Genomic DNA, 22,319 nt, shown 5'->3' with positions numbered 1-22,319 from the left:
ACCTTAAAAGATACCTTCTTCTTTGTGGCTCAGAAGAGGAAAGCCACAGAAAAGCAGCGATGTAGACAGAACATAGCCGGAGAAGGTGGCGTGGGTGAGGGCTGAGCGGCGGCGGGCATGGCTAGATGGCAGCAGCAGCCCGCGCTAGGGCCCCGCTTCTCCCGCACCCTGCTGCATCCATCCCCGAACTGCGAGTCTGTCTGCTGCCACCTGCTCCTCAGCAGCTCCGGGACCTTCCCAAGGCTGTGGTTACTGCCCGCACACTACATTTTTGGGAGGAGAGAGGAAATTTCTCTATAACCAGCAAATAAATTGACTGGCCCTGAGGCAAGCTGAGAGGGAAACGGCTTGCTAATATAATTCCTTAAATGTTTGGCTTTTGAGCTTGAGGAAGGATGGTGGGGAGGGAAGATGGTGAGAAGAGGTCAGAGCAGAGAGGCACAGTATACACTGCCCAGGGTGCGTCCCTCCAGGTGGGTTGCCAGCAGCTCCTGGCATCCTTCTGCCCGATGCCACCAAGTCCAGGGGTTTGTGGGACACAACAGAGACTCCCTGAAGTGTCTGCAGCTGATGAGAGATAAGGGCAGGCTGGTAGAGTGAGGGTTCCCTAAAAAAACCTCTGCAGGAGATGAGCCCAGCTGTACCCAGCTCCCTGCACTCCTGACCAGACAAGCGTCCCATGGCTCAAGGAGGACTGGAGACAGGTGTCTTACAGTGCCTATTGCATGTGGGAGGTAGAGGTCACCCCTTACCCAGGGCTGGGCAGATTTATCTGGGTGTGTCCTTAGATCCACCCCAAGACATGCCCTGGGAGAGGCCCTGAGTTTCTTGCACTGCTTGTTGTCTCCTGCAGAAACCACCCTGCTTGGGCAGAGGATACCAGTGGGACTGCAGCAAGGCAGAGCACGTCTCTGCTGCCCTGGCTTCCTGATTCTGTCCCCAGAAATGCACAGGGACACTCTGCAACCATCCTCTGCCATCCTGCCAGCCCCTCTCTGCTTTCTGAGAGCCTGTGCATAGGCAGAAAGGGGAAAAGGAAAGATGAAATGAAAAGGGGAAAAAAGCTACCCTGGTCAAGTTATTTATTACTATGAGCATTAAGTGCTGAATTGCTGGTGCCTAATGAGAGTTTTTTTCTGTGCTGAGCAATACCATGCAATAAAGTACAATTTATCTTTGGGAGAGATGGATGCAGCTGAGCCAGTACGAGACTTGGGACAAAAGAGTATTGACGTCACTCTCAGGAGTCCAGCGGCAGATGTTTAGCATCGTCTCCAGCCTCAGGCCAAAGGTACAATTTTGTGCCTGGTGCACAAATTGCCAAGGCAAATTCGCTGGCCTGCATTAGCTGTGGGGTCAAGAGGGGCTGATCAAAATGTTCCCTGCCCTCATTAGACAGCTGGGAAGCCACTTGCCACTGCTCAGCATGGGTATGGCTGACACTGTACATGATTTAACCAGGTACCAGCTGCCAAGTAGAGAGTTTAAATTGTCAGGCAAGGAGCTAAGGGCACAGAAACATGGGCACGGAGGCTGCACAGGGGGGACATGCTGTGCCAGAGCAGAGGTGGCAGGTTCTGGAGGCCAGTGTAACCCCACATGACGAGTGTGATGCCCAAGGAACCATTTTACCCAGGTCACTAACATCCTAAACTGTAAGGCTCCCCAAAAGCTGCTTTGTCTTTTAAGGTGAGCACTGAGCTGATATTTTCAGACCTCTATCCAAAGTGATACAAATACCTTTTAAATTCGGACCTCAAAGTCTTTGAATGGTTAGAACTACTGTTTTTTAGACTCCTTGTTCTCTTTTAGTTAATATTAGGTAACTAAACTAAGTTTTAATTAATGGGTAATTTTGCTGCCTCAAAATCAATACAGAGAAAAAATTCTGCAATATTTTGCCTAATCTCTAATGATCCTAAACAATCCTGTACCACCAGCAAACTTCTTTATATCTATCTATCTATCTATCCATCCATCCATCCACACATCCACCCCTTTTCAGACCATTTAAGAATGTGTTACCTCTTCATTCCTGCAGAGATCACAGATTTATCAGGCACAACTTCCATTTGTAAGAGCTCATTTTATCTCTTCCCTTTATGCATCACATTTATCCTAGCATCTTCAATGTCTGTACTTTGCTGTATAAAAGCTGTTTCTACAGATTTTTTTCTGGTTCAGACATGAGGCTTACTGATTTGGAGTTCCTTAGACCATGCCCTGGAATCATTAAAAAAAAACCCCAGCTAATAATTTGGTATCGTGTTTGCCTGAGGCTGATTTAAGGAACATTTATCTGTTCTTTGGGTGCACTCAGGTGGCTACCACCTGATCCAAGCAATTTCTTTCTGTTCATTTTAGCAGGCTGTTGGAAAGCCTCTTCTGTGGCATTTCAGGTGGCAGCAGCTCCTCAGCCTGGGTTGCGGTCACCAGTAGCAGCGGTTGCAGCTTTTGATTAAGGAAAAGAAATTAAATAGCTTGGTTCTCACTGCCATGCTTGTGGCATAAACAGTAAAATATCGCTATTCTGGGATGAATAAAAAAAATGCTTGCTACTTTAATATACATGGATAAAGGTAAAAACAAGCCTGAGTCAAATACATTCATTTCAGCTCTTCTCATCTGTATGAAACCCCAGCTTACCCAGGTACTCACTGTGCAACTCCATCCTCTCTTCCAGGACACAACAGGGGGTGCCTGTGGGCTCCAACTCGTTGTAAATCACTAATCAGTCATCCAAGTGACCAGCCAGCCTGGTAAGGCTGTATCAATTCTCTGAAGTACCAACAATCCTCTCAATCCCATGGGCAGAACATGTGAACTTTGAGCTTTATTTCCAGAGGCAAGCCCACCATGCCAACCCCTGCAGCTGGGTCTTAACACCTCCCAACATCACTCTTTTTCACGTTAAAAATAACTTTCTTATTTTTAAGGAAAAGGCATGACCTGGAGGCAAGCTGGAGGGTAAATCTCACTGCTGTTCAACAATACGGATGGCTACATACCATCAGCAGGACAGACTCCCTCACCCTTCAGGGCTACCTTTCAATTAAGCACTGAAATCTCTGAGTTCCAGAAGGTGCTGGGCCATCCAGAAAAATCTACCCATTGTGGCCATGAGCTTCTGGTGCAGGTGAAGAGAGGATGCAGGTGGAGATGACTACAGTGCTCTGGTAATGGCCCCCTACAGCACTCAGAAACTCTTTCCTTCTGTATCATTGTCATGCACAACATGACAACTTTTTCCTGTTTGTGCCCTTTTCCTTCCTACACCCACAGCAGAGAAACCAGCTGATCCAAGCTTGGCAGCCACTTCTCAAAAACCCACTAGAAATTAAACCCATTTCCTAGAAGCATGTTTCTCTTATTTAAGGTGCTAATTTGTCCTTATTGCCACAAGGTGAGGAAATGACTAGTGATTGAAGGGTGATTTAAATCACATTACTGAGGAGGGAATCAACTTCAGCAGTGTAGCTTCAGCAAAAGCCTTTAAGACAGAGCTGTGCTGCTGATTGAGGTGAAAATTTTGATTTGACTCAGACTTCAGGACAGAGATGGGAATTGCTCATCCTAGGGAAGAACAAGGCAAACCCAGAGGCAGGACATTTAGCTTTATTCTTAGGAAATGCTTGTGAGTATAAAGCAATGCAGCAAGGAACCACACTACCAGTGCCATCAGCTTTGTGCACCGCTGGCGGCATCAGCCAAGAGGTGGACATTTGCAAGAAAATCCCCTTGCTACCAGTGGCTGCTGCCTGCCCACATGTGCAGCTGCAAGGAGGCTTGCTGAGATTTGTGGGCATGCAAAGCAACCAAGCATGGGCTGCTTTGTCAATTGGTGCTGGCTCAAGCGTGAAAACGAAGTTTAGAAACACATGCCACATAAAAGCACTGAAACTTGTAGCTGGGTGGAAGAGCCTAACAAAGGCAGCTGGCACAGAAGAAACTACAACTAGAAAAATGATGGTGTAAATGCAAGAAACAGCACAAACCTTGCTGGTTGATCACAGAATCACAGAATATCCTGAGCTGCAAGGGACCCACAAGGATCCTCAAGTCCCACTCCCAGTCTTGTACAGGACCATTCCCAAGAGTCACACCATGTGCTCAACTGCATTGTCCAAATGCTTCTTGAACTCTGTCAGGCTTGGTGGTGTGAGCTTTGCTTTGGGAATCAGCTACCAGAATATGGAAATTCATCATAATTGTCCTTCACAGTCCACTCTGTCCCTTTCCCCATATTCTAGGCGATGCCAGATTCCACCAAAAAATGCAGGGGAGAGCAAAGCATAAGTGCCTTGAGTGTAACTTTGCTAGACAACTGCTAGAACGGAGCAGAGAAAGAGAAGACTTGGGTCCCTTCCACTGCCTCCTCACCAGACCATCCCGTGGTTGCACTCATGCTGCTGGGCAAGGATATTGTTCCTTTCAAGCATCCTGCCCAGTGTGGGTGCTGTGAACTGTGCAGAGAAGGTGAACATGGGGGGGCTGCAAAATCACCCAAAATGGAAGGTGAGGTTTCAAGCAAGTGGCTTTACTTTGGAAGAAAAAAAAAATTAAACTCCTGGCTCCTTTTTTTTGTGTTGCCATGGCAACTGAGGTGGCCCTGGCCTCTGGTGTGTGGAAAGCATCAGCTGGGTACAATGTGGTGGGCACAGGAGGGGCCACATGGAGGTGCAGCCAGGGTGGCCAGCATCTCCCTCACAGGCACCACAGGAAAGCATCACACTCAAAGGAAAAAAGGGAAAAGACCTTTTTCCCACAGCTTCTAGCAGCAGTGCTGGCAGTTACTAAAGGTCTGAGCAGACTTGGAGTTGGTGATTTTCATCAGTTGAGCAGTCCTGGAGGCTTCACCAATGTGGCTCATGATGCCTTAGTCCCAAAAGACATTGGGATCCTCATGGGAGAGCTGGAGCTCCACAGGGGCCTGCTGGGGGAGCCTTGCTATACACTGCAGCTGTCAGCAGGTCCCACAGGGGACTGGTGGTGACATGCCTGAAAGGTGGCAGATAGCACGAGCAGCTCAATGAGAAGTGGATGTGGAATTCCCTGCCAAGTAGTTCAGAAGGATTCAGCAGCTGCTTTTAAAGCTGACTTAAGCCACTCCCGCATAAAAGTGAAGTTCTTTTCTTACACACGATTATCTTTAGTCCCCAGGGCTCCCCAGGTGGGGCATGGCAGGGCTACGAAAGCCAGTTTCCACAAAGACCACATTTCTCCAGTGTGGTCAGGGTGTCTGGCAGCAGCAGCTCCCTCAGGCATCACTGCACACGATGCTGGTGAGATGGAGGATGGCGCAGTGTGGGGTAAACCCTGGCACCTGAAACCCACTTCGAGCACTGGCACTGTCTGCAGCATGCAGGCAGCCCTGCTCCTCGGTGCCACCACACACATGCAATGGCACTACCTGTGTCCTTTAGCAGGCATCAAACCTGCCTGTCGTGAGCCTCACATGTATTAATAATTCATAAGGAAAGCAGCAAAGGAATAACCATGACTGTGCAACACCAACATCTGAATTAGCTGAGTTTATTTTATTTTCTCCAAGGAAAGTGTCCGTAATGTTTGTGTTTTGTTCCTGATCATTAATGGTGTATTAAGGCATAGTCGGTGCACTCACGTTTTCCTTGAGGAACCAGCTGCCAGCACTGCGCCTGCTGCCCATGGCATCCGCTCAGCAGTGGAATTTGTCCTGAAAAGGGTCCAGGAAATTATTAAAAAAAAGAATAAAGGGGAAAAATATATGTGTTCAGTTATTGCTGCAGCCGCAAGAGTGGGGTGTTTGCTCACACCAGCTGGGTCTGGTGGGAGGAGGAGAGGTCTCTTCTCCCACTCCCGTTTGGCCACTGCACCTTTGCACTAGACCAGGGGGCATGATGGTCCCACAGCACAACCCAGAGGGAGCTGGAGACAGGAAGCTTGCTGCTCCTGCCAGCTGCAGGAAATGAGGGCTCAGTGTCCCCAAGAGGATGATGCTCCCCAGCTCCATGTTGTGATGCTCAACACTCACCATTTCCCCTGGCTGCTCCCAAAACAATTTAAAAACCATTCACAACGACATCTTGCTCCTGAATGACTCCAGTGGAAGACAAATTCCAGCTTCAGGCAGAGAATTATCTGTACCTGTTTTGTTTCTCCCTAACCCAGTTCTGTTTCTCCACAAGAGGAGATGGGCCAATATCCTAGTGAGTTAGCTGGCACTCTCCTCTGAGCCTGGGCTTCTCCGTGTTTCTTCAAACAAGCCTGATTTCTCTTATCAGAGAAAGAGGTTGCCTGCCAGATACCTCCTTTGGAGTTCACGACCACTGGTGCAGGCTCAGCACAGTACTGGTTACAACCCAAACCTCACATGGGAGGAACAAGGTGTTTCTTCTTACACGTACCCACAACGGAGACACCAGTGAGACATGGCAGTTTGCATCTTCTTCTTGTGCAAACAAGTCAAGGAAGAATTAGAGGTGCTTTAGTACATAGAAGAAATACACGGCTGCTGTAGGTTTCGGGGGTTCTGGGGTCCAGTCGGGACGGCCGGACGTAGACGGTAATGGATGGAGACGAGAGATCTCTATAGGCAGGTCTCGGGACACAGCCAGTTTATTGTAAAGGGCGTGGGTATTGGGGCACTGCTCAGAGCTGGTAGACTCAGCTCTGAGCAGGCCCAAGAGAGCAAGAGAGTGAACGGGTGAGAGTGTAAGAGCAAGAGTAAGAGCAAGAGTAGAAGTGGAAGAGAGAAGTATGAGAAAGTCTGAAGTAGAAGTGAAGAGAGAATGAGAATGTCTGAAGTCCTGGTTACAATACAATAAATCATCTTCTGTACTGAATATTCTAATTGTCACTAACCAATCTAATACAAGATACAAATCCTATAGCATTTACATACAGCCTATAAGAGTTCTTATATTACCATAGAGTGTTACATCTTAACTTCTAAAAACTACTCTTTGGACCCCTTCTGCTGAGCTAGTAGGGTCTGCTCTGACCCTTGGACCTGCCTGCTAGCAGAGGGTATTGTTCAATCAAAAGGGGATTACTTCAGTTGGCCATACCATTGTTTTCTAGTTGTTCAGTAACTAAGACCTGGTATTTCAAAAGTGGCTTTCATTTCGATGTTGCCTGTAGTTTTCATATTCCCAAAATCTTTTGTCAGGCAATCATATTTCCAAGGCTTTCCTGTTTCATCTTCCCCAACAGGAAGGAACGTGGCCTGCTGGCTGCTCTTGTCAGTAAGGACAGGCCTGAGCAGAACCACACACAGCCATAGCATAGTCACAGAATTATGCAATCATTTAGGTTGGAAAAGACCTGTAAGATCGTAGAGTCCACCACTAAACATAGCCACATCTACATTTTGTTTTAATACCTCCAGGGATGATGACTCAACCATTTCCCTGGGCAGCCTGTTCCAATGCTTGATAACCTTTTCAGCGAAGAAATTTTTCCTAATACTCTATCTAAGCCTCCCCTGGTGCAACTTGAGGCCATTTCCTCTCATCCCGTCACTTGTTACTCCTCCCCACCTGGCTACAACCTCCTTTCAGGTAGTTGTAGAGAGCAATAAAATCTCCTCTCAGGCTACTTTTCTCCAGATGTTGCTGAAGAAAATCTGGATTCAATCCTGTGTCGATGTATATATAACCACATTAGGCTTTAAGGATAATATTTATTTCACTTGGAAACTAAAAAGCAAAATGGAAATAGTGACTGGAAAGAACGCTGTGTCCTGACCTGGGAAAAACAAAGTCACGCTGTGGGTGACTTTGACATGGCAGGGCCCTTAGGGCAGGACTTGTCCCTGCTCCTGTTCTCTGCTGCAGTGCAACCCCATCCCCAGGGCTGGGAAAGAGCAGGCACAGCCAAGTGCCAAGGAAAAACAGGCTCCCTTGCTCACACCTCATTTCCTGCAGAACGGCCTGGGTGACACTGCAGAGGCAAATTTCACCCAGGGTGTAATTTGTCATCTTTGCTGTAATATATCTGTGACCAACTTGGATTTTAGAGTGTGACCTGCCTTCTGCACTAAGTTCCCATATTGCTGCATGGAACAGTTTATGCAAAGGAAAAAAGAAGTTAAGGCAAAGGAAGCAAAACAGTTGCTCTGTTTTGGAAAGGTAAAAAAATGGTGGGGTGAGAGCCCTGGTAGCACAGCTGTGAGCAGAGGTTTAGTGATGCAGCTCCCAGTGCCAGGTACAAGGTAGAGAAGACACTAAAGATGTGTTCAAAGCTACAGTCCCACAGGCAGGGAGGGTTTGAGGGAGCTGACCGTTATCCATGGTGTCAGTCCCAACCCGCCCAAGCACCAGCAGCTCCAAACACAAAGGTGTGGGAATATGCGTGGAGAGGAGCAAGGAGGGGATCCTGCTTCTTACCTTCACGTGAGAGACAATTCCCTCTAGTGACAGCCCAATCGATACAGATTTTGTTTATGATAAATTGTTCCTCCATCAGGAAGAGCCAGCTTGCTCTTAAAATAACCCACCCAACTGGCGGTCGTGACCTTGCCCGTCTGTCCTCGAAGACATCAAGCAGCTGCCATGACAGCTCCTTGCCTCCTTCTGGCAGTGGCTTCTGACTCGTGTGACATGGTTGAAAGCCTGGGATTAACCCAACCCTCTGGTGATGCACTGGTTGCCCTTTAGCCACAGTGAACACGAGAGTGTTTGGAAGTGTGTCTGCCTCCAAACCATCACACTGGGTACAGGTGGGCAACAGCTAAGGTCTGCTTGCAGGCACACTGCTCCCAGCGATACAGGCACGTCTCCAAAGCTCCTACAAAGAGATGCTCTGCTCTCCTCTCCCACCCTTTTCCTTCTTTTCAATAAAGCATCTCTCCTCCCAAAAGAGATAACAGCAATTATCAGGTTCATCAGCACTGTATCTGCCATGGTGCAGCCTGGGGAGCTCAAAATGCCAGTCTGCCCACTGGACCATTAAAGTCAACGGCTGTTCCTAACCTTTAAATATGAATAGAGGGTGCCCTGCATAATGGATCGAGGACTATCCATGGAGACCATCTGCCCCGTGCTTGCAGAAATGCTCACGTTGTTCTTCACAAGAGTTTATTACTCAGAGGCCAATGCTAAAAATATATTGCAAAGGACCTGTTTTAAAAACAAATGGCCAATTCAAACTTGGCAAGGGAGACACAAAAGACTGAACCCAAGCACCTCCATCACCCACACTGGAGTTAGGCTGCAACCAGACAGCTTTTAACTTAATCTGAAAGGCAGTGACATAATTTTGAATTAGTTTAACAAGACCTGCAATTCATACAGAAAAACCTGAATTTATGTAGCAATTAGCCAGAGCTTTCAGAGCATTAGATATCTCCATGGCAAGAAAATAATCACATAGGTTATTAAAGTGAGGTAAAAATGGACACAGTGGTGAGTTTTTTTTGTGTTAAATTACTTTTGCTAAGTTAGACTCCATTTTTGACTAAAAATACAATTCACAAAAACACTTAAGTCACTTAATGAGTTGAAATTTTCTATTAATCACTTGGACTTCATTTCCCAAGTGATTAACCCCTCTACACAACAGTCCCTCTACGAAAGACATTCCTGGGAGCCCAACAAGCAGTAAAGCTCTCTTAGCTTTTCATTGATTACTGCATCAGTTTTGAACTCTGCCTGTATCAATATTCAAATGACATTCTGGAGAAGGAGCCTGGAAATTGCTCTCCCCTCTGAGTCCTCGTTACCGGTAAGGAAAGCAGAGACATCCTTCAAGCCAAGATGATCAAAGTTACCCAGTGACTGTGGATGCACAACCTCAGCCTCTGAAGCAGGTCTGATTTTAAGAGAGCTGCTTGGCAGCAGCAGATAAAATCCTTTCCAGTACTTAGATGGCCTTTTAATTAAAAGATTCCCCATATCAGAAGCCGCCTTTAAAAAGCTCAGCCTGGTTGGGCTTCAGAGCATCTCTCATTTTCCCCGGAATGCCATGCATGACCACCTTTCCTGGGCATCTTCCTTCACTTCTTCCTGAAAGGCAAGCTGGGAGCATCTTACTCACATAATTTGTGCCAGTCCCAGTGTGAAATAATATCATCCTCCCCTGAAGAGAAGAAACTCCCTAAAAGCTATGAAAACAGTGAGGATAACAAAAAAAAAACCAAACAAACAAACAAAAAAACAAACCAAAACCCACAAATCTGGGATTGGAAAATTTAAAGAGGCAAAGATGGAAGAAATTGGGTCCGATGAAGCAGGACACAATCCTGGTGTCTGCACAGGGCTGTGCAGGGGCTTGTCAGACCATGGTAGGCAGCAAACTGCATCATGGATACCCTGGCCCATTTCAGAGAAAAAATTATAACATCAAAGAAAGGGGAACTTTCTGTCCTCTAAAATTCAGATTCTTTCACTTTCTTTCTGCAAAAACAAGGTCAAAATAAGCTTCTGTAAGGAGATTTTTTTTCACCCCAAATGAGAAGACTTTGGGCTTTGTTAATCAGCTACTTAAACATGCTATTCACTACAGACAGCAGTGGAAACCAGAAGAAGTGAGATGCCAGGAAAAGGCAGTAATATTTCCACTTAGAGGAGCAAATGAATGATGACAGAGGAAGTGCTGCATTTATGAATGCTACAGCAAAAGAGTTTTTACATCTTTGGTACCCAGGATATCATGCAATGCTTGACTGGAAATATGCCTGACTCATTTAAGATTGCACAAACAAGATTCAAATGTTGTGGTCCACCTCAGAGGTACCATCCCGGGACAAGGTCAGACACATTTTTTCACACTCTCCTGAATACAGAAATGATAAAGCCCATGGTGGCCAATTCACATCTGAACAGCTGCTTTTGGACCCAGCCCATGCAAGAAGAGTCACTAGCGTAAGAACATCTGCAGCATCTCTAACACCACAGCATCTTCTGGCAGACAGACTGACAGCATGAACACAAACAGGCTGGATACAGGCTATCAGCAACCATGGAATTACATTTTTTTCAATAGCTGGGCTCGCCCTGAGAAAGCAGGCAAGCTTCTGATTAACATCCCTCTTAGGGTGTTTTGGTTGAAAGGACTGTTGGTTTAATTGCTCAAATTTTAATTTCCAGGGGGAAAAAAAAGAACACACTCTTTTGCTTGGCAGCACTGACACAAGTTTGTTTAGTAGAACCAAGTCCGACTAAATGTATTTCCACTTGGATATTGCAACCATTCCTGTCTCTTAATATTTTAATCATGTAACCACTACTAGAACATTCTACACAGCAAAAATCCCTTCATTACATGCTCAGCATTAACCTCAGGCCAAATAATTTGTTGATACTTCATTTTGCAGAGAGGGCAGGCTTATGCAGCTGCTTGCAGACCTGATCAAAGTGGAGAAAACTGCTTCCCGTGCTACCAGTGTCAAACGTTAGTCCAACAGCAAGTACCTGGTACCTGTCAGGAGTTTTATTTTGTAAAGCTGTGGTCACAGTAGCCCAGCCAACAGGGTCAGCAGTTTTTCCTTCATTGCCTTGAGCTGCTCCACATCCAGCAGAAATTGAGCTGTCTTTACCCTGGATTCAGCTGGGATGGAGCTGGATCCCACAGGCACTAACACCACAGCATTAACCCAGCCACAACAGTCGGTTCCCAAAATCCCTACATACTTACTAGGCAACATGTCTTGGACAAGACTGGGAGACGCTGGGCAGAGAGCCATCCATGCCCTTCCCCAAATACCTGACACTAGGAACTTGGTGCATGGTTTAGACCAAGACAGGCAGTGACAAGAAAAGTAGTCTTTTATTTCAATTAATATTTCTTGGCATTAGGCAGATATTAAATAACACTGGAATGCACAAGACTATTAACATATCGACAGCAAAAGGGAGGAGGTGTAGCCAAGTCGAGAACAGCAGTGCCAGTCACGTCACCTCGGGGCACTCAAAAGCCATTTAATGCAGCAACCACCATAAAGTAGGACTCCACTGAGAAATACAAAATGAGGATGAACTCCTTTCAGGTCTTTTGTTAAGACAGTAATGCTGGAATGACTGACAGTAAAAATGAACAAATATTTCCATTCAGGAATTAAACAGAGTGAAATATCCACAAACTGCTAGTCATGCATTTCTTTTGGAACAGCAATTTGCTAATGCATAAATATCACAAAAAAACAATCTCCAAGATTTGAATAAATCACAGACGACTAGAAGAAACAAAGCTTGAATTCTATTTTATGCCTTAAATAGATGACCTAAATATTTAAAATTTTACTTCACCATATATATATAATTTATATATATATTAAAAGAAAGTAAAGACCATTAGATAAGTGCAAGCAATTTTCCTCAAAAAGAAAATTGGAACCATGCCCAGGAAAGCTGCTTTTTTTTTTTTTTTCTTTTTTCTTTTTCTTGTTTTTTTTTTTTTTTTTTTAAACTTTCTGCTCCATTCAGTCCACTTTTTTTCCTTTTTTTTTTTTTCATCATAGTAATTTCTGAAGCAAAATAAATTATCTACCGTCTGCTATTTTGGGTAAAAGTCCTACCTAGCATCTTCTTGGGAACTACGGGAACATCACCTTTCTTATGGACTAAGTGAAGTGGTATCTCACCAGCCATCGAACTCTCTCGTAGCTGCATGTAAACATACCTTTCAATTAATGTTTAAAATGTGCAGAGTGAATTGTAACATTACGGGGAAGCAGAAACGGAGCTGCCGCAGGAGAACTGCACTGGTGTCAGTGGGGGGAGCGAGGGCTGGTTCGCTCGGACACACACACACACACACAATCTGGCAACGGGATCTTATCCGCAAAGTGTGGAGGGATGGTTGAGAAGGCATCCGTTTGCGAGCAAAGCTTGAAGGACACAAGCCGAGATTCTCTGAGCACACTGTCCACTTTCATCAGAATTGACTCGCGCTACTGGGGTCGCACTGTAACAACCGCACGATGGAGGGATCGCTCTTGGCACCTTTGATGAACTCTTCCAGCGACAGCTTACCTGGCGGGGAGGAAAACCAAAATGGAAGCAATTTTTTAAAGTCAGTTGTTGCTGCCACTATTGCTGTAGCAAAGAACCCCTCCTCACAGAGGCAATATAACATCTATTTAATCTATCGCAAAGGCATTGAGGGGAATTTAGTGCAATGCACAGCAGCTAAATCCTACTCAAGCCTTTAAGCCCAAATGCATTTTTCTTCTGCAAAACAATCCAGCATAATAATTGCTATTTCTTTATTTAAAAAGACAGTCCCAAATCGAAAAATAACTGTTCTGGTATCATTTGGCAGCTTTTTGCTCAGAACCAGACTATACAAATGACATGACACACAAACACAATTATGGTACCTGAACACATGTATGCTTTGAAATGATGCTTGTATTACTACAACATTTTAAACCTAAATATTCCAAATATCCCTACTTTGTCCTCTTGTTTCTTGTGACACATAGGGCTGAGCAGTGATGGCTTCTCTGGCACCTACAAGGTTGGACGGGGTTCTGAGCAACCTGATCTAGTTCAACATCTCCCTGCTCATTGCAGGGGTGTTGGGCCAGATGACCTTTGACGGGCCCTTCCAACCCTAACTATTCCATGATTCCATGACTCTGCAAGTCAGTTGCTGTGCCCTGCTGGGTGTACAGGAACAGGACAGGTTTTGTTTTTTCTTTTTTTTTTCAAGAAAAGCTAGCCCTGGGGGGGCTTGCCACCTACTGCTATGTGTTCCTCCTGGGCACTTCTGGTTTATACATCTTCAGTTTAGGCCAGAGGAGCCAACTTGCATGGACCCTGTAACAGTCTGAGGGTCTGAAAAATGACCTCTGGAGGAGCAACCACCCCAGCGTCCCCTGCCTCCAACAGTCCCATGGAATGGCATGACACAGCGTGGTACAGCAAGGAGGAAATATTCCATCTGGTCTTTCAGACCTCATCCTCGGGTCACCCTGGCAGATTTTTCCCAAGCTCAGGACCACTCCCCTGCACAAATACCATCAGGAGCCCATGAGCAGCCTCTGTCTTGCCTGCTACCACCAATACCCTCCAGCTCCAGCACTCTGAACCATGGCAGAAATAGGACATGGCAATATTAGTGAAAAATGAAACAATTTTCCCTATGAAGAGGAGGACACAGGCATTCTGTATCCCTGACATCACGTCTAGTGATCTCCCATGTAGCTTGTGCATTCAGCACAACGTACCCTACCCTCACACAACACCCCAGGGCCATCCTTACCCACCCCAACCTGCCGTGCTTGAGACAGGACCCACATCTTGCACTTGGGAGGTGCCTGCTGCCACTTTCGGCCACATGCATCCAAAGAGAGAGAGGCACCAGCTCACTGCGCCAGTTTTCACCAGCCCCAGGATGCTACCAGCTTGTTGTGGGGACAGAAGAGGAATGACCGTGGTGGCCAGCACCCAAAACGGGTTGAACACGGAGGAACTCCTTTCCCAAGTAAGCAAGAGGGTGAGAGGAAATGGCCTCAAGTTGCACCAAGGAAGGTTTAGATTGGATATTAGGAAAAACTTCTTTACCAAAAGGGTTCTCAAGTATTGGAACAGACTGCCCAGGGCATTTAAAAGACATGTAGATGTGGCACTTAGGGACATGGTTTAGTGGTGGGTTTGGCCATTTTGGGTTAACAACTTGACTAGATGATCGTAGAGGTCTTTTCCAACCCAAAAGATTCTGTGATTCCATGAATGAGCAAGCCTTCCTCTTGCAGAAATTACAGGAGCTCGAAAACCTGTGGCACACTAATTTCTGGCTTTTGAGCTAATGTTCCCAAACCAAGAGTCTTTAACAAAAAAGAGCTCTCCTAACTATCAGGATATTTATTAGTTTGTCCCTTTCCTTGCATTATTTAAAAGCAAAGCCCAAATCATAATCCATCTGCAATGCTCAACAGTCAGGGAAGAAAATTTTTCTAGCCACCAGACACACATGTGCAGATGTTATTCCTTGGCACTGCATGTCTTGCAGGGCTGGTATTTTACTGGGAATAGGATGATTTTATTTCAGCAACAAAGTGCAACAGATGGAGGATGTATAGATATATAGCAGATTTTGTGTCCACTACTCTGTTATGCATCTGCACACACTGCTACTTTCCGCAGACCAAAAATATTTTAATCATGTTATTTTAGGGCCCTCCACACGTCAAGCCAGGGGATGAAGTGCTAGTTTGGATGAAGTCAAAGGTAAAATACTTGAGGATTTCAGCAAGGCCAGGAATTTGCCCTGGGGACTGCAGCAACAGACACCAAAATGCAGCCATAAAAGTCTCTTAAATAAAAATCCTTCTGAACATAAGATAGCATTTTTTAGGTCTCCATATCTCAGTGCTAGAACCAAATCTTTGCTCTCACAGAGCATATCATTAGGACACAGCTCCTGATTTTGATGTGAGCAGTTGCCACCTCAGCCGCTGACAGGGTAATTCCCAGGGAAAACTCCACCTCAACTGGGAATAGAGGAAACATGTCATCAGGCTGATGAGCAGAGGAAATTGATCATTTTTTGCCAGTATTTTTCAAGCCCAAGGAAATGAGCCAGCTCAGGTGGAGGGGTTGTGACAGGTACACTGTCAGTAATTTATCAAGGAGCTCCACAACCTGTCTTGGGAGCTGCTACATCCCCCTGACGCTCATAGTGCAACAGAGGTGTGTGAACATATACATATGTATATATGCCATAAACATGCAGAGAAAATAAGTATTATGGACCCATGGGAATTTTTGTTTTCAGGTGCCCACATTCAGGAGCCGTGTTACTGATGACAGGCCCAGGAGTGCAACTCTATCAAGGGCAATGGGAGCAAAACCTTGCGCCAAGTTTGTGCTATGCCCAAAGAAAATAACCCAAAGACAATGGACTAGGGAATTTCAGAGGAGCCTTTGCAGAAGGGGATTCACCCATAAAATGTTAGGGAAGGACTGGTCCCCTCCCAGCCCCCCAGCAGGAAAAGTCACCCTGTGCTCATTGCTCAGTTATTCACCCTATTTGCCATGGACCAAAGATGCTCAACGAGGTCAGGCAGAGACCAAAGGCACCAGTGGGGACATCCCTGCCCTCTCTCCCCTCTCCCCAAATTCTGCCATCTACCAAGGCTGGGCTAGAAAACCTCTGTTTCTAGAGCCTAGGGAGGGGTGCCAGTGGCAATCCTACCGTCATTGTTTGTGTCCATCTGTCTGAAGATCTTGTCTGTTCGCTTCTCAGGAGTGGATTCATCCTCTGGCATTTTCATTACTGATGAAACCATTTTGTAAATTGCCTGAGTATTAAAAAAAATGTTAAAAGAAAAGAGATATAAGAAAAACACAACCCAAATGATAAAGCATGGGACAGAGAAAAAGAATTTAAGCCTGTAGCAGTAAAAAAAGACAGCTGACCCTGGCAGGCAGCTGCAGAACCTTATAAACCAAAATGAATGGGAATTTCTGACTGCAGCTTTTTATTCTCCTTTCTTGTACTCATTCATACTTCAAAAGAAGCGCTGGGTCAGTTTAACTGAAAGTCAGGGTCTAGATTAATGTATGAGCAAGACTGGGCTAAAATACAAGAGGCAATGGTGTGCAACCCTCTCTTCTGCAGCTGGGCTGAGCCATCACCATCCACCCAGTTACAGGTATGCATGTGGGGTGTTACATGGATTATGGTGAATATGAATATAGAGCAATAGATGTGTTTTTTCTTCATGGATGGGTAAGGAAATGCATCTTCAGATTTACAAGAACATGAATAATGATGAGACCTCTTTAGAGTGTCTGCAGTCCTACCCTTCCACCTAAATTATCCCACCTCAGCCAGGAGGACCAAGTGTCAGGGCACTGGCTGATGCATGACTCCCTTGCACTGCACAGGACACACATCTCAGCTGCACAGTGTGTCCTCTGCCTTCAGGAGACAGACACACTACAGCCTTTCATCCAGAGTTCACATTGACTCAGATTTGAAGATTAAAAGCACTAATTTTGAGATTAATCAGGTCAGTAGAATTGGCATTTAGGGTTTTTTGATCCCATGAACATCACACTAAGAAACCCCCAGGGAGAGCTGCAGAATTTTGGCTGCAGGCCAGCTGCACAAGTGCTTTGTTCATGTCTCAGGCCCTTTCCTCATCTGCATCTTGTAGGTCCCACCATCTGTCTCTTTGGGTACAATGGGCTCAGGAACCTGCCTGGGGCAGGAGTGAGCCAGCTCAGCAGATCCCTCATCTCCAGCTCCAGCTGTCTGACGGCGAAGCGGTTACAGCAACACAAATAAGATGTCCAATAGAGATAATGCCTCACCTGCACTATTTCTAGCATTTCCCCACGGCTGATGTACCCATTGCCATCCAGGTCATACATACTGAACGCCCACTTCAGCTTCTGTTCCAGCTTGCCCCGGGAGGTGACGCTCAGGGCGATGATGAATTCCCTAAAGTCAATTGTCCCGTCGCCGTTAGTGTCAAAGGTGCGGAAGACGTGCTCCGCAAACTTCGACGCATCGCCATAGGGAAAAAAATTTGCATATATTTTTTTAAACTCTTCAACAGTCAAATGGCCCGTGGGGCAATCTTTTAGGAAGCCCTTGTACCACTCCTGCAGCTCATGGTCTGTGAACTCAGTGTTCTCACGCAGGTCCTGGAGCACCTCGGGGCGCAGCTTGCTGTTCTGCTTCCCCATCCTCTTCTGGGTCCGGGTTCAGCAGCTGCAAAGCAAGAGAAAATCTGCCTGAACTCCAGCCCCACTGGGCAGAGAGGGGCTGGGGAGAGGTAGAACCCTGTGAGAAACACAGACCCCCTGGGGAAAGGGGGAAAGAGGAGAAAAAGGATGCTATAAATCACCAGGGAAAACCTCATTTAATTTGGCTTCCTTTCCTCTCCTCTAGGCTCTCCCAGTGATTAATATGCTGTGGAAGGGAGGGTAGTTTGGGAGGAACTATTTGAGAAATATTAATTTTTATTATTAATCCTTTTTATATGGGAAATAATAAAGATCTGTATTTTATTTCTCTGCTACAACCCCACCCCTCCATCACATGGCTTGCGATGCCCAGCTCTGGATTCCTCCACAGGCTGATCTGCTGCGATGACTGAGCGGGAGCAGGCAGGGACAGCAGCAGACAGCAGCAGCAAAGAAAAATTCATCTATTCAAAAGTGAAAGTAAATGCAGCTGAACAAGAAGCAGGAAGGGCAGGTGGCTCCGTGCCAGTCACGTTTGCATTGTCCGGATGTTCTTTGAAACTCTTTGGCTTACACAGCTTCTCCTCCCTCCCTGTATCCCTTGCCCCACAGCAGTGGGGGCTTGCCCCTGTGTGGTGGGGCTTGGCTGGTGCTCCTTGTGGCACCTGAGGGTCACAGAAGGGTGCAGCAAGGGTAAGCTCAGCACAGCCCATGCTCAACAGCGGCACCCCAAAAGACTTCTCCCTCTTTGTTCCAACTGTGGAGGCAGCATGAGCAGATGGATCACTGTGACAGCAGCACCAGCACAAGGTGCTTTCCAGCCTTCCCAGACAATCAGAGAGCAGGGCTTTCTAAAGAAAAATGTTTAGCAGAACAACTCTTGTCAGGTTTACTGGGGTTTATGCTTTTAGAGAAGCTTATTCAGTAGGTTCAATATTCTGCCACAAGGGCGAAAATGCATTTAAATTCAGGATTTCATCAGGATGTCAGGAGAAGGCTGGGTCTGTCCTCTCCCTTGACAATACCCACGTTGTGCCACTCAAGGTGAGACTGCCCAGCAACAGGAGAGCTCCTTCGGCAAAATGAAAGATGGTCAGTCCGCACTTAAGCAACAACAGGAAAAAACCAAAACCTTGGTAATTTCTGGCTTTTATCCCTTGCAGTCTTTCATGGCTACCTAGCAATATCAAACTGTGCTGCCAAGCTAGAGGCTGAGCTGCTTGTCCTTCCCCAAATTCAAGAAGTTTATTCACAAGTGTGCACAAAGTCACATCCAAACCTCTGTGACTGGTTTGCATAAATGATATTACTCTGCACAGACTGTTGTGCCTGTTGGGTTCGCTCAGAAGACAGGTTAGTAACAGGCCAGCACTGCAGACTACCTGGAAACTGCAAGAGCTGAGCAGCAAAGCATGCAGAGACCAGGAAAAATGGGCTAAGCACTTCCCAGAGAGTAAAAATTCCAGGCATGCATAAGAACCCAAAAAAAATTTAAAATGCTAAAGGTCAGCAAAAAATAAGTTGCTCTACAGCAGAATGTAAGCTTGTTTTATTTGTATTCCACTTAGTCTGTGCACTGCCTCAGCAATGTAAAAAATCCACATCCTGCTCTGTGGCTTAATGCTCGGAGACAAAACCCAGCCAGCTGCTCGTTAGTTCAGTGCATTGGGCTTAACGGAAAACTCTGCTATCATTAGCACTTCTGTTTGCAAGAAAAGCTGCCAATATTTCAACTCCAAAGCTTTCTTTTTGTCCATTATACTGCAGAGTTTTCTCGACATACCTGACATACCTCTGCTTGCCCCCAACACGCAGGGATGCTACAGCTCCTGGTCCCTGCCAGCATCACCCCTAGGAGAACATCAGGCTGCCCTCCAGTTAAACCACTAACTCTAAGCTACTGCCACAGCCTTTCCATCTTTGAATCTTCTCTGCTCCAGATAGTCATCCATGCAGTAGTGCTGAGGGTGGAAAACACAATATTCTACTCTGCTGAAGTCAATTTGCAGAAAAGAGCAGCTTGGAGCAAATAATGGATCAGATGTGGTCCTTCTTTTTAAAGAGCAGAAATCATAACAGTATGTTCCTGCCCTTGGGTGAGGAGGTGCCTTCAGTTTCCACTGAACTCCTTCAGTAAACCCCTTCACTCCATGATTCCCAGGTGCTTTGTAAGAACTAGTGTCTGGGTCGAAAAGCAGTCCCTGCCTCACCAACCACTGCCACAGAATTCCCTGAGAGAGGGACAGGAGGAACAGTAGAGCCCACTTAATGCAGGAGCTGGGCTTTAAGCAGAAATTACCTCAGCTTTACTGACGTGCAGGGTTAAGGACTGCAAAACTTTCAACTGGTAGTTAAAAGAGGTTTGAGAAGGTTTAATGTAATTTCTCCCTGTTCCTGTAATACCTTTATTATTTCTGTTGCCTTAAAAGTAGAGACCCCTAGACAACAAAGAGATAAGGTGATAATTCCACTTACTACATTTCACTGCTTCTCCTAGTGGTAGATTCATCCTGTTTGAAGAGATGCTCATTAAATATCAGCTTCAAAAGCTTTATACTCAAGCAACCTTTGCATTCAAAAGATTACTGGCTATTTCAACCCTTCCTCCTCTTTCACATCGTGTTGTAGCAGAAAATGTACAATGCTCTGAACACAACCTTTTTTTGCATATGAGCTTTCTGAAAGGCTTCATAACTTGCTCAGCCCAAATGCAATCCTCCAGTTGTAACCAATTTGATGTGAATAATTAAATAACCAACATTAACATTAATTTATTAAAGCCCATCTAAAAAAACAGCTTTGATGTAAATTGTCTTGCAGGTAGCTCCTTCAAAATGAAATGCCTAAATATCTCATTAATCATGACAGCAACCCCTGCTGCTGGCATCCAACTGACATTTCATTCGATTGCTATAAAATGCTTTCATCAAATCACTTTCCAGAGGCTCAGCAGCTGATTTAGCCACAAGACCACTCAGAGGATGGCTGCTAATGGAAATCACAGGGAGCAGGGCTGGGATGGTCTGGTCAGTCCTGTGATTAGGGCTGTGTTTTGTTGGTTTTTTTTTTTTTTTAACCGGCTAAGTCACTTGTTGCAGTGGGTGTAGAAGGCAAGACAGGAGAGACATCCTTGCACCCAACGTTGCCCTGGGCAGTTAGCAGAGACCTAATTCTGGCACAGCCTGCCTTTCCCTCATTTTCCATCACACCAGGGTGAAATCCAAGGAAGCAATGCCACGTACACCGCAGCAAGGTCTGTCCCTGCTTACCTTGATGAGCAAAAGCCCTCAGAGCATCTGGCGCTATCACAGCAGTAAGAAAAACAATCACAGGAATGCCCTTGAGGTGATCAGATAAGGAAAAGCTTGGTAGTCTAAATGCAGAGCTGAGGACTTTGCAAGTCAATAACTGCTCATGAAAGAGATGCTCAGCCATGTAAGGCTTAAACAGCAGAAAATGCAGATGCACTTTTGTTCCAGTTTCACACCAAAATTTTTGTTAAAATTATGTGGTGCTGCTGCCTGCCTTTAATTCTAGCCAGGCTCAAAACTGAGCTGCCAGAGAACTCCCACCTGAAAGTAACCTCTGTCCTTCTAGGCTTACAAAAAATCAGCAATAATCTCACGGCAAAAGCCTAGCAATGAGCAAAAAGGTCTTTTACGGAGGCCAAGACACACACTGGTGTCCTGGTTTCAGCTGGGGCAGTGTTCATTTTCTTCCTAGTAGCTGGCACAGTGCTGTGCTTTGGATTTAATGGGAATAATGTTGATAACACACTGAAGTTTAAGCTGTTGCTGAGCAGTGCTCACCCCAAGTCAAAGACTTTTCAGCTTCCCATGCTCTACCAGTGAGGAGGTGCACAAGACATTTGGAGGGAGCACAGCCAGGGCAGGTGACCTGAACTGAACAAAGAGATACTCCATACTATCAGACTATAAACTGGGGGGGATTGTCTGGGGAGGGGGCTGATCACCACTCAGGGATGCACTGGGCTCTGGTCAGCAGCTGGTGAGCAATTGTACTGTGCTTCCCTTGTTTCTCTTGGGCGTTATATCTCTCTCTCTTTTTATTATCTCTCTTTTCATTACAATTATTAGCATCATTATTACAATAAAATTCTATTTTATTTCAGTTATTAAACTGTTCTTATCTCAACCCACGGATTTCACCTTTTTTTCCCCCCAGTTCTCCTCCTCATCCCACTGGGGGCTGGAGTTAAACCACAACTCAGGGTTATGCATCACTGGGGTGAGTAACTAGAAAAGTCTGAAACAGCTAAAGTAGCAATTCTGTGTTTTTACCAACAGATGGACTGGCCATCAGCATCCACGCACTGAAGTATTTGAAGTGCTCGTAACAAAGCTCAGTGCATCCCACTTTCACAAGAACTCTCTGTCAACCACCAGTTACAGCCAGTAGAAGCATGCTGTGATCATGTAACCCAGAGAGCCAGAGACCAAACCAGCTTTTTACTGCAAAGCCTGTGAAAGCAAAACCCACCCCTTGAAATGAGCTCATTATGGGATCCTCTTAGTGAATCAGTCATGACCGCAAAAGGAGGAATAACTCCTTAGAGATGTATTTCCTTGTGCAAACCCCCTTAGACACTAATTTAGTGCTAATAAAAAGAGGAAAATTGATGAAATGCCTCTCTATAGGACAGAGGTGCTCTCCAGCTGAGAAAGACAGTGCACA

The 22,319-nt window shown here is 45.7% G+C and overlaps 1 protein-coding gene across 2 annotated transcripts in view; it reads right to left on the bottom strand.

The window, feature by feature from the left end:
• Positions 1-11,729: 11,729 nt before the first annotated feature.
• HPCAL1 (hippocalcin like 1) overlaps positions 11,730-22,319 on the bottom strand; it is a 66,310-nt gene continuing 55,720 nt past the window's right edge. For both annotated transcript variants that reach the window (XM_039569428.1, XM_019282224.3), the window contains 3 exons: positions 17,247-17,649; positions 16,123-16,228; positions 11,730-12,953 (listed from right to left, as the gene is read on the bottom strand). In XM_039569428.1, the coding sequence (XP_039425362.1) occupies positions 12,856-12,953; positions 16,123-16,228; positions 17,247-17,624 (582 nt within the window). In that variant the 5' untranslated portion in view covers positions 17,625-17,649 and the 3' untranslated portion in view covers positions 11,730-12,855. The remainder of the gene's footprint in view (positions 12,954-16,122; positions 16,229-17,246; positions 17,650-22,319) is intronic.

The sequence above is a fragment of the Corvus cornix genome, chromosome 3, assembly GCF_000738735.6.
Source record: "Corvus cornix cornix isolate S_Up_H32 chromosome 3, ASM73873v5, whole genome shotgun sequence".
In the NCBI taxonomy this organism is placed as follows: domain Eukaryota; kingdom Metazoa; phylum Chordata; class Aves; order Passeriformes; family Corvidae; genus Corvus; species Corvus cornix.
This window is presented reverse-complemented; position numbering and strand designations above follow the sequence as displayed.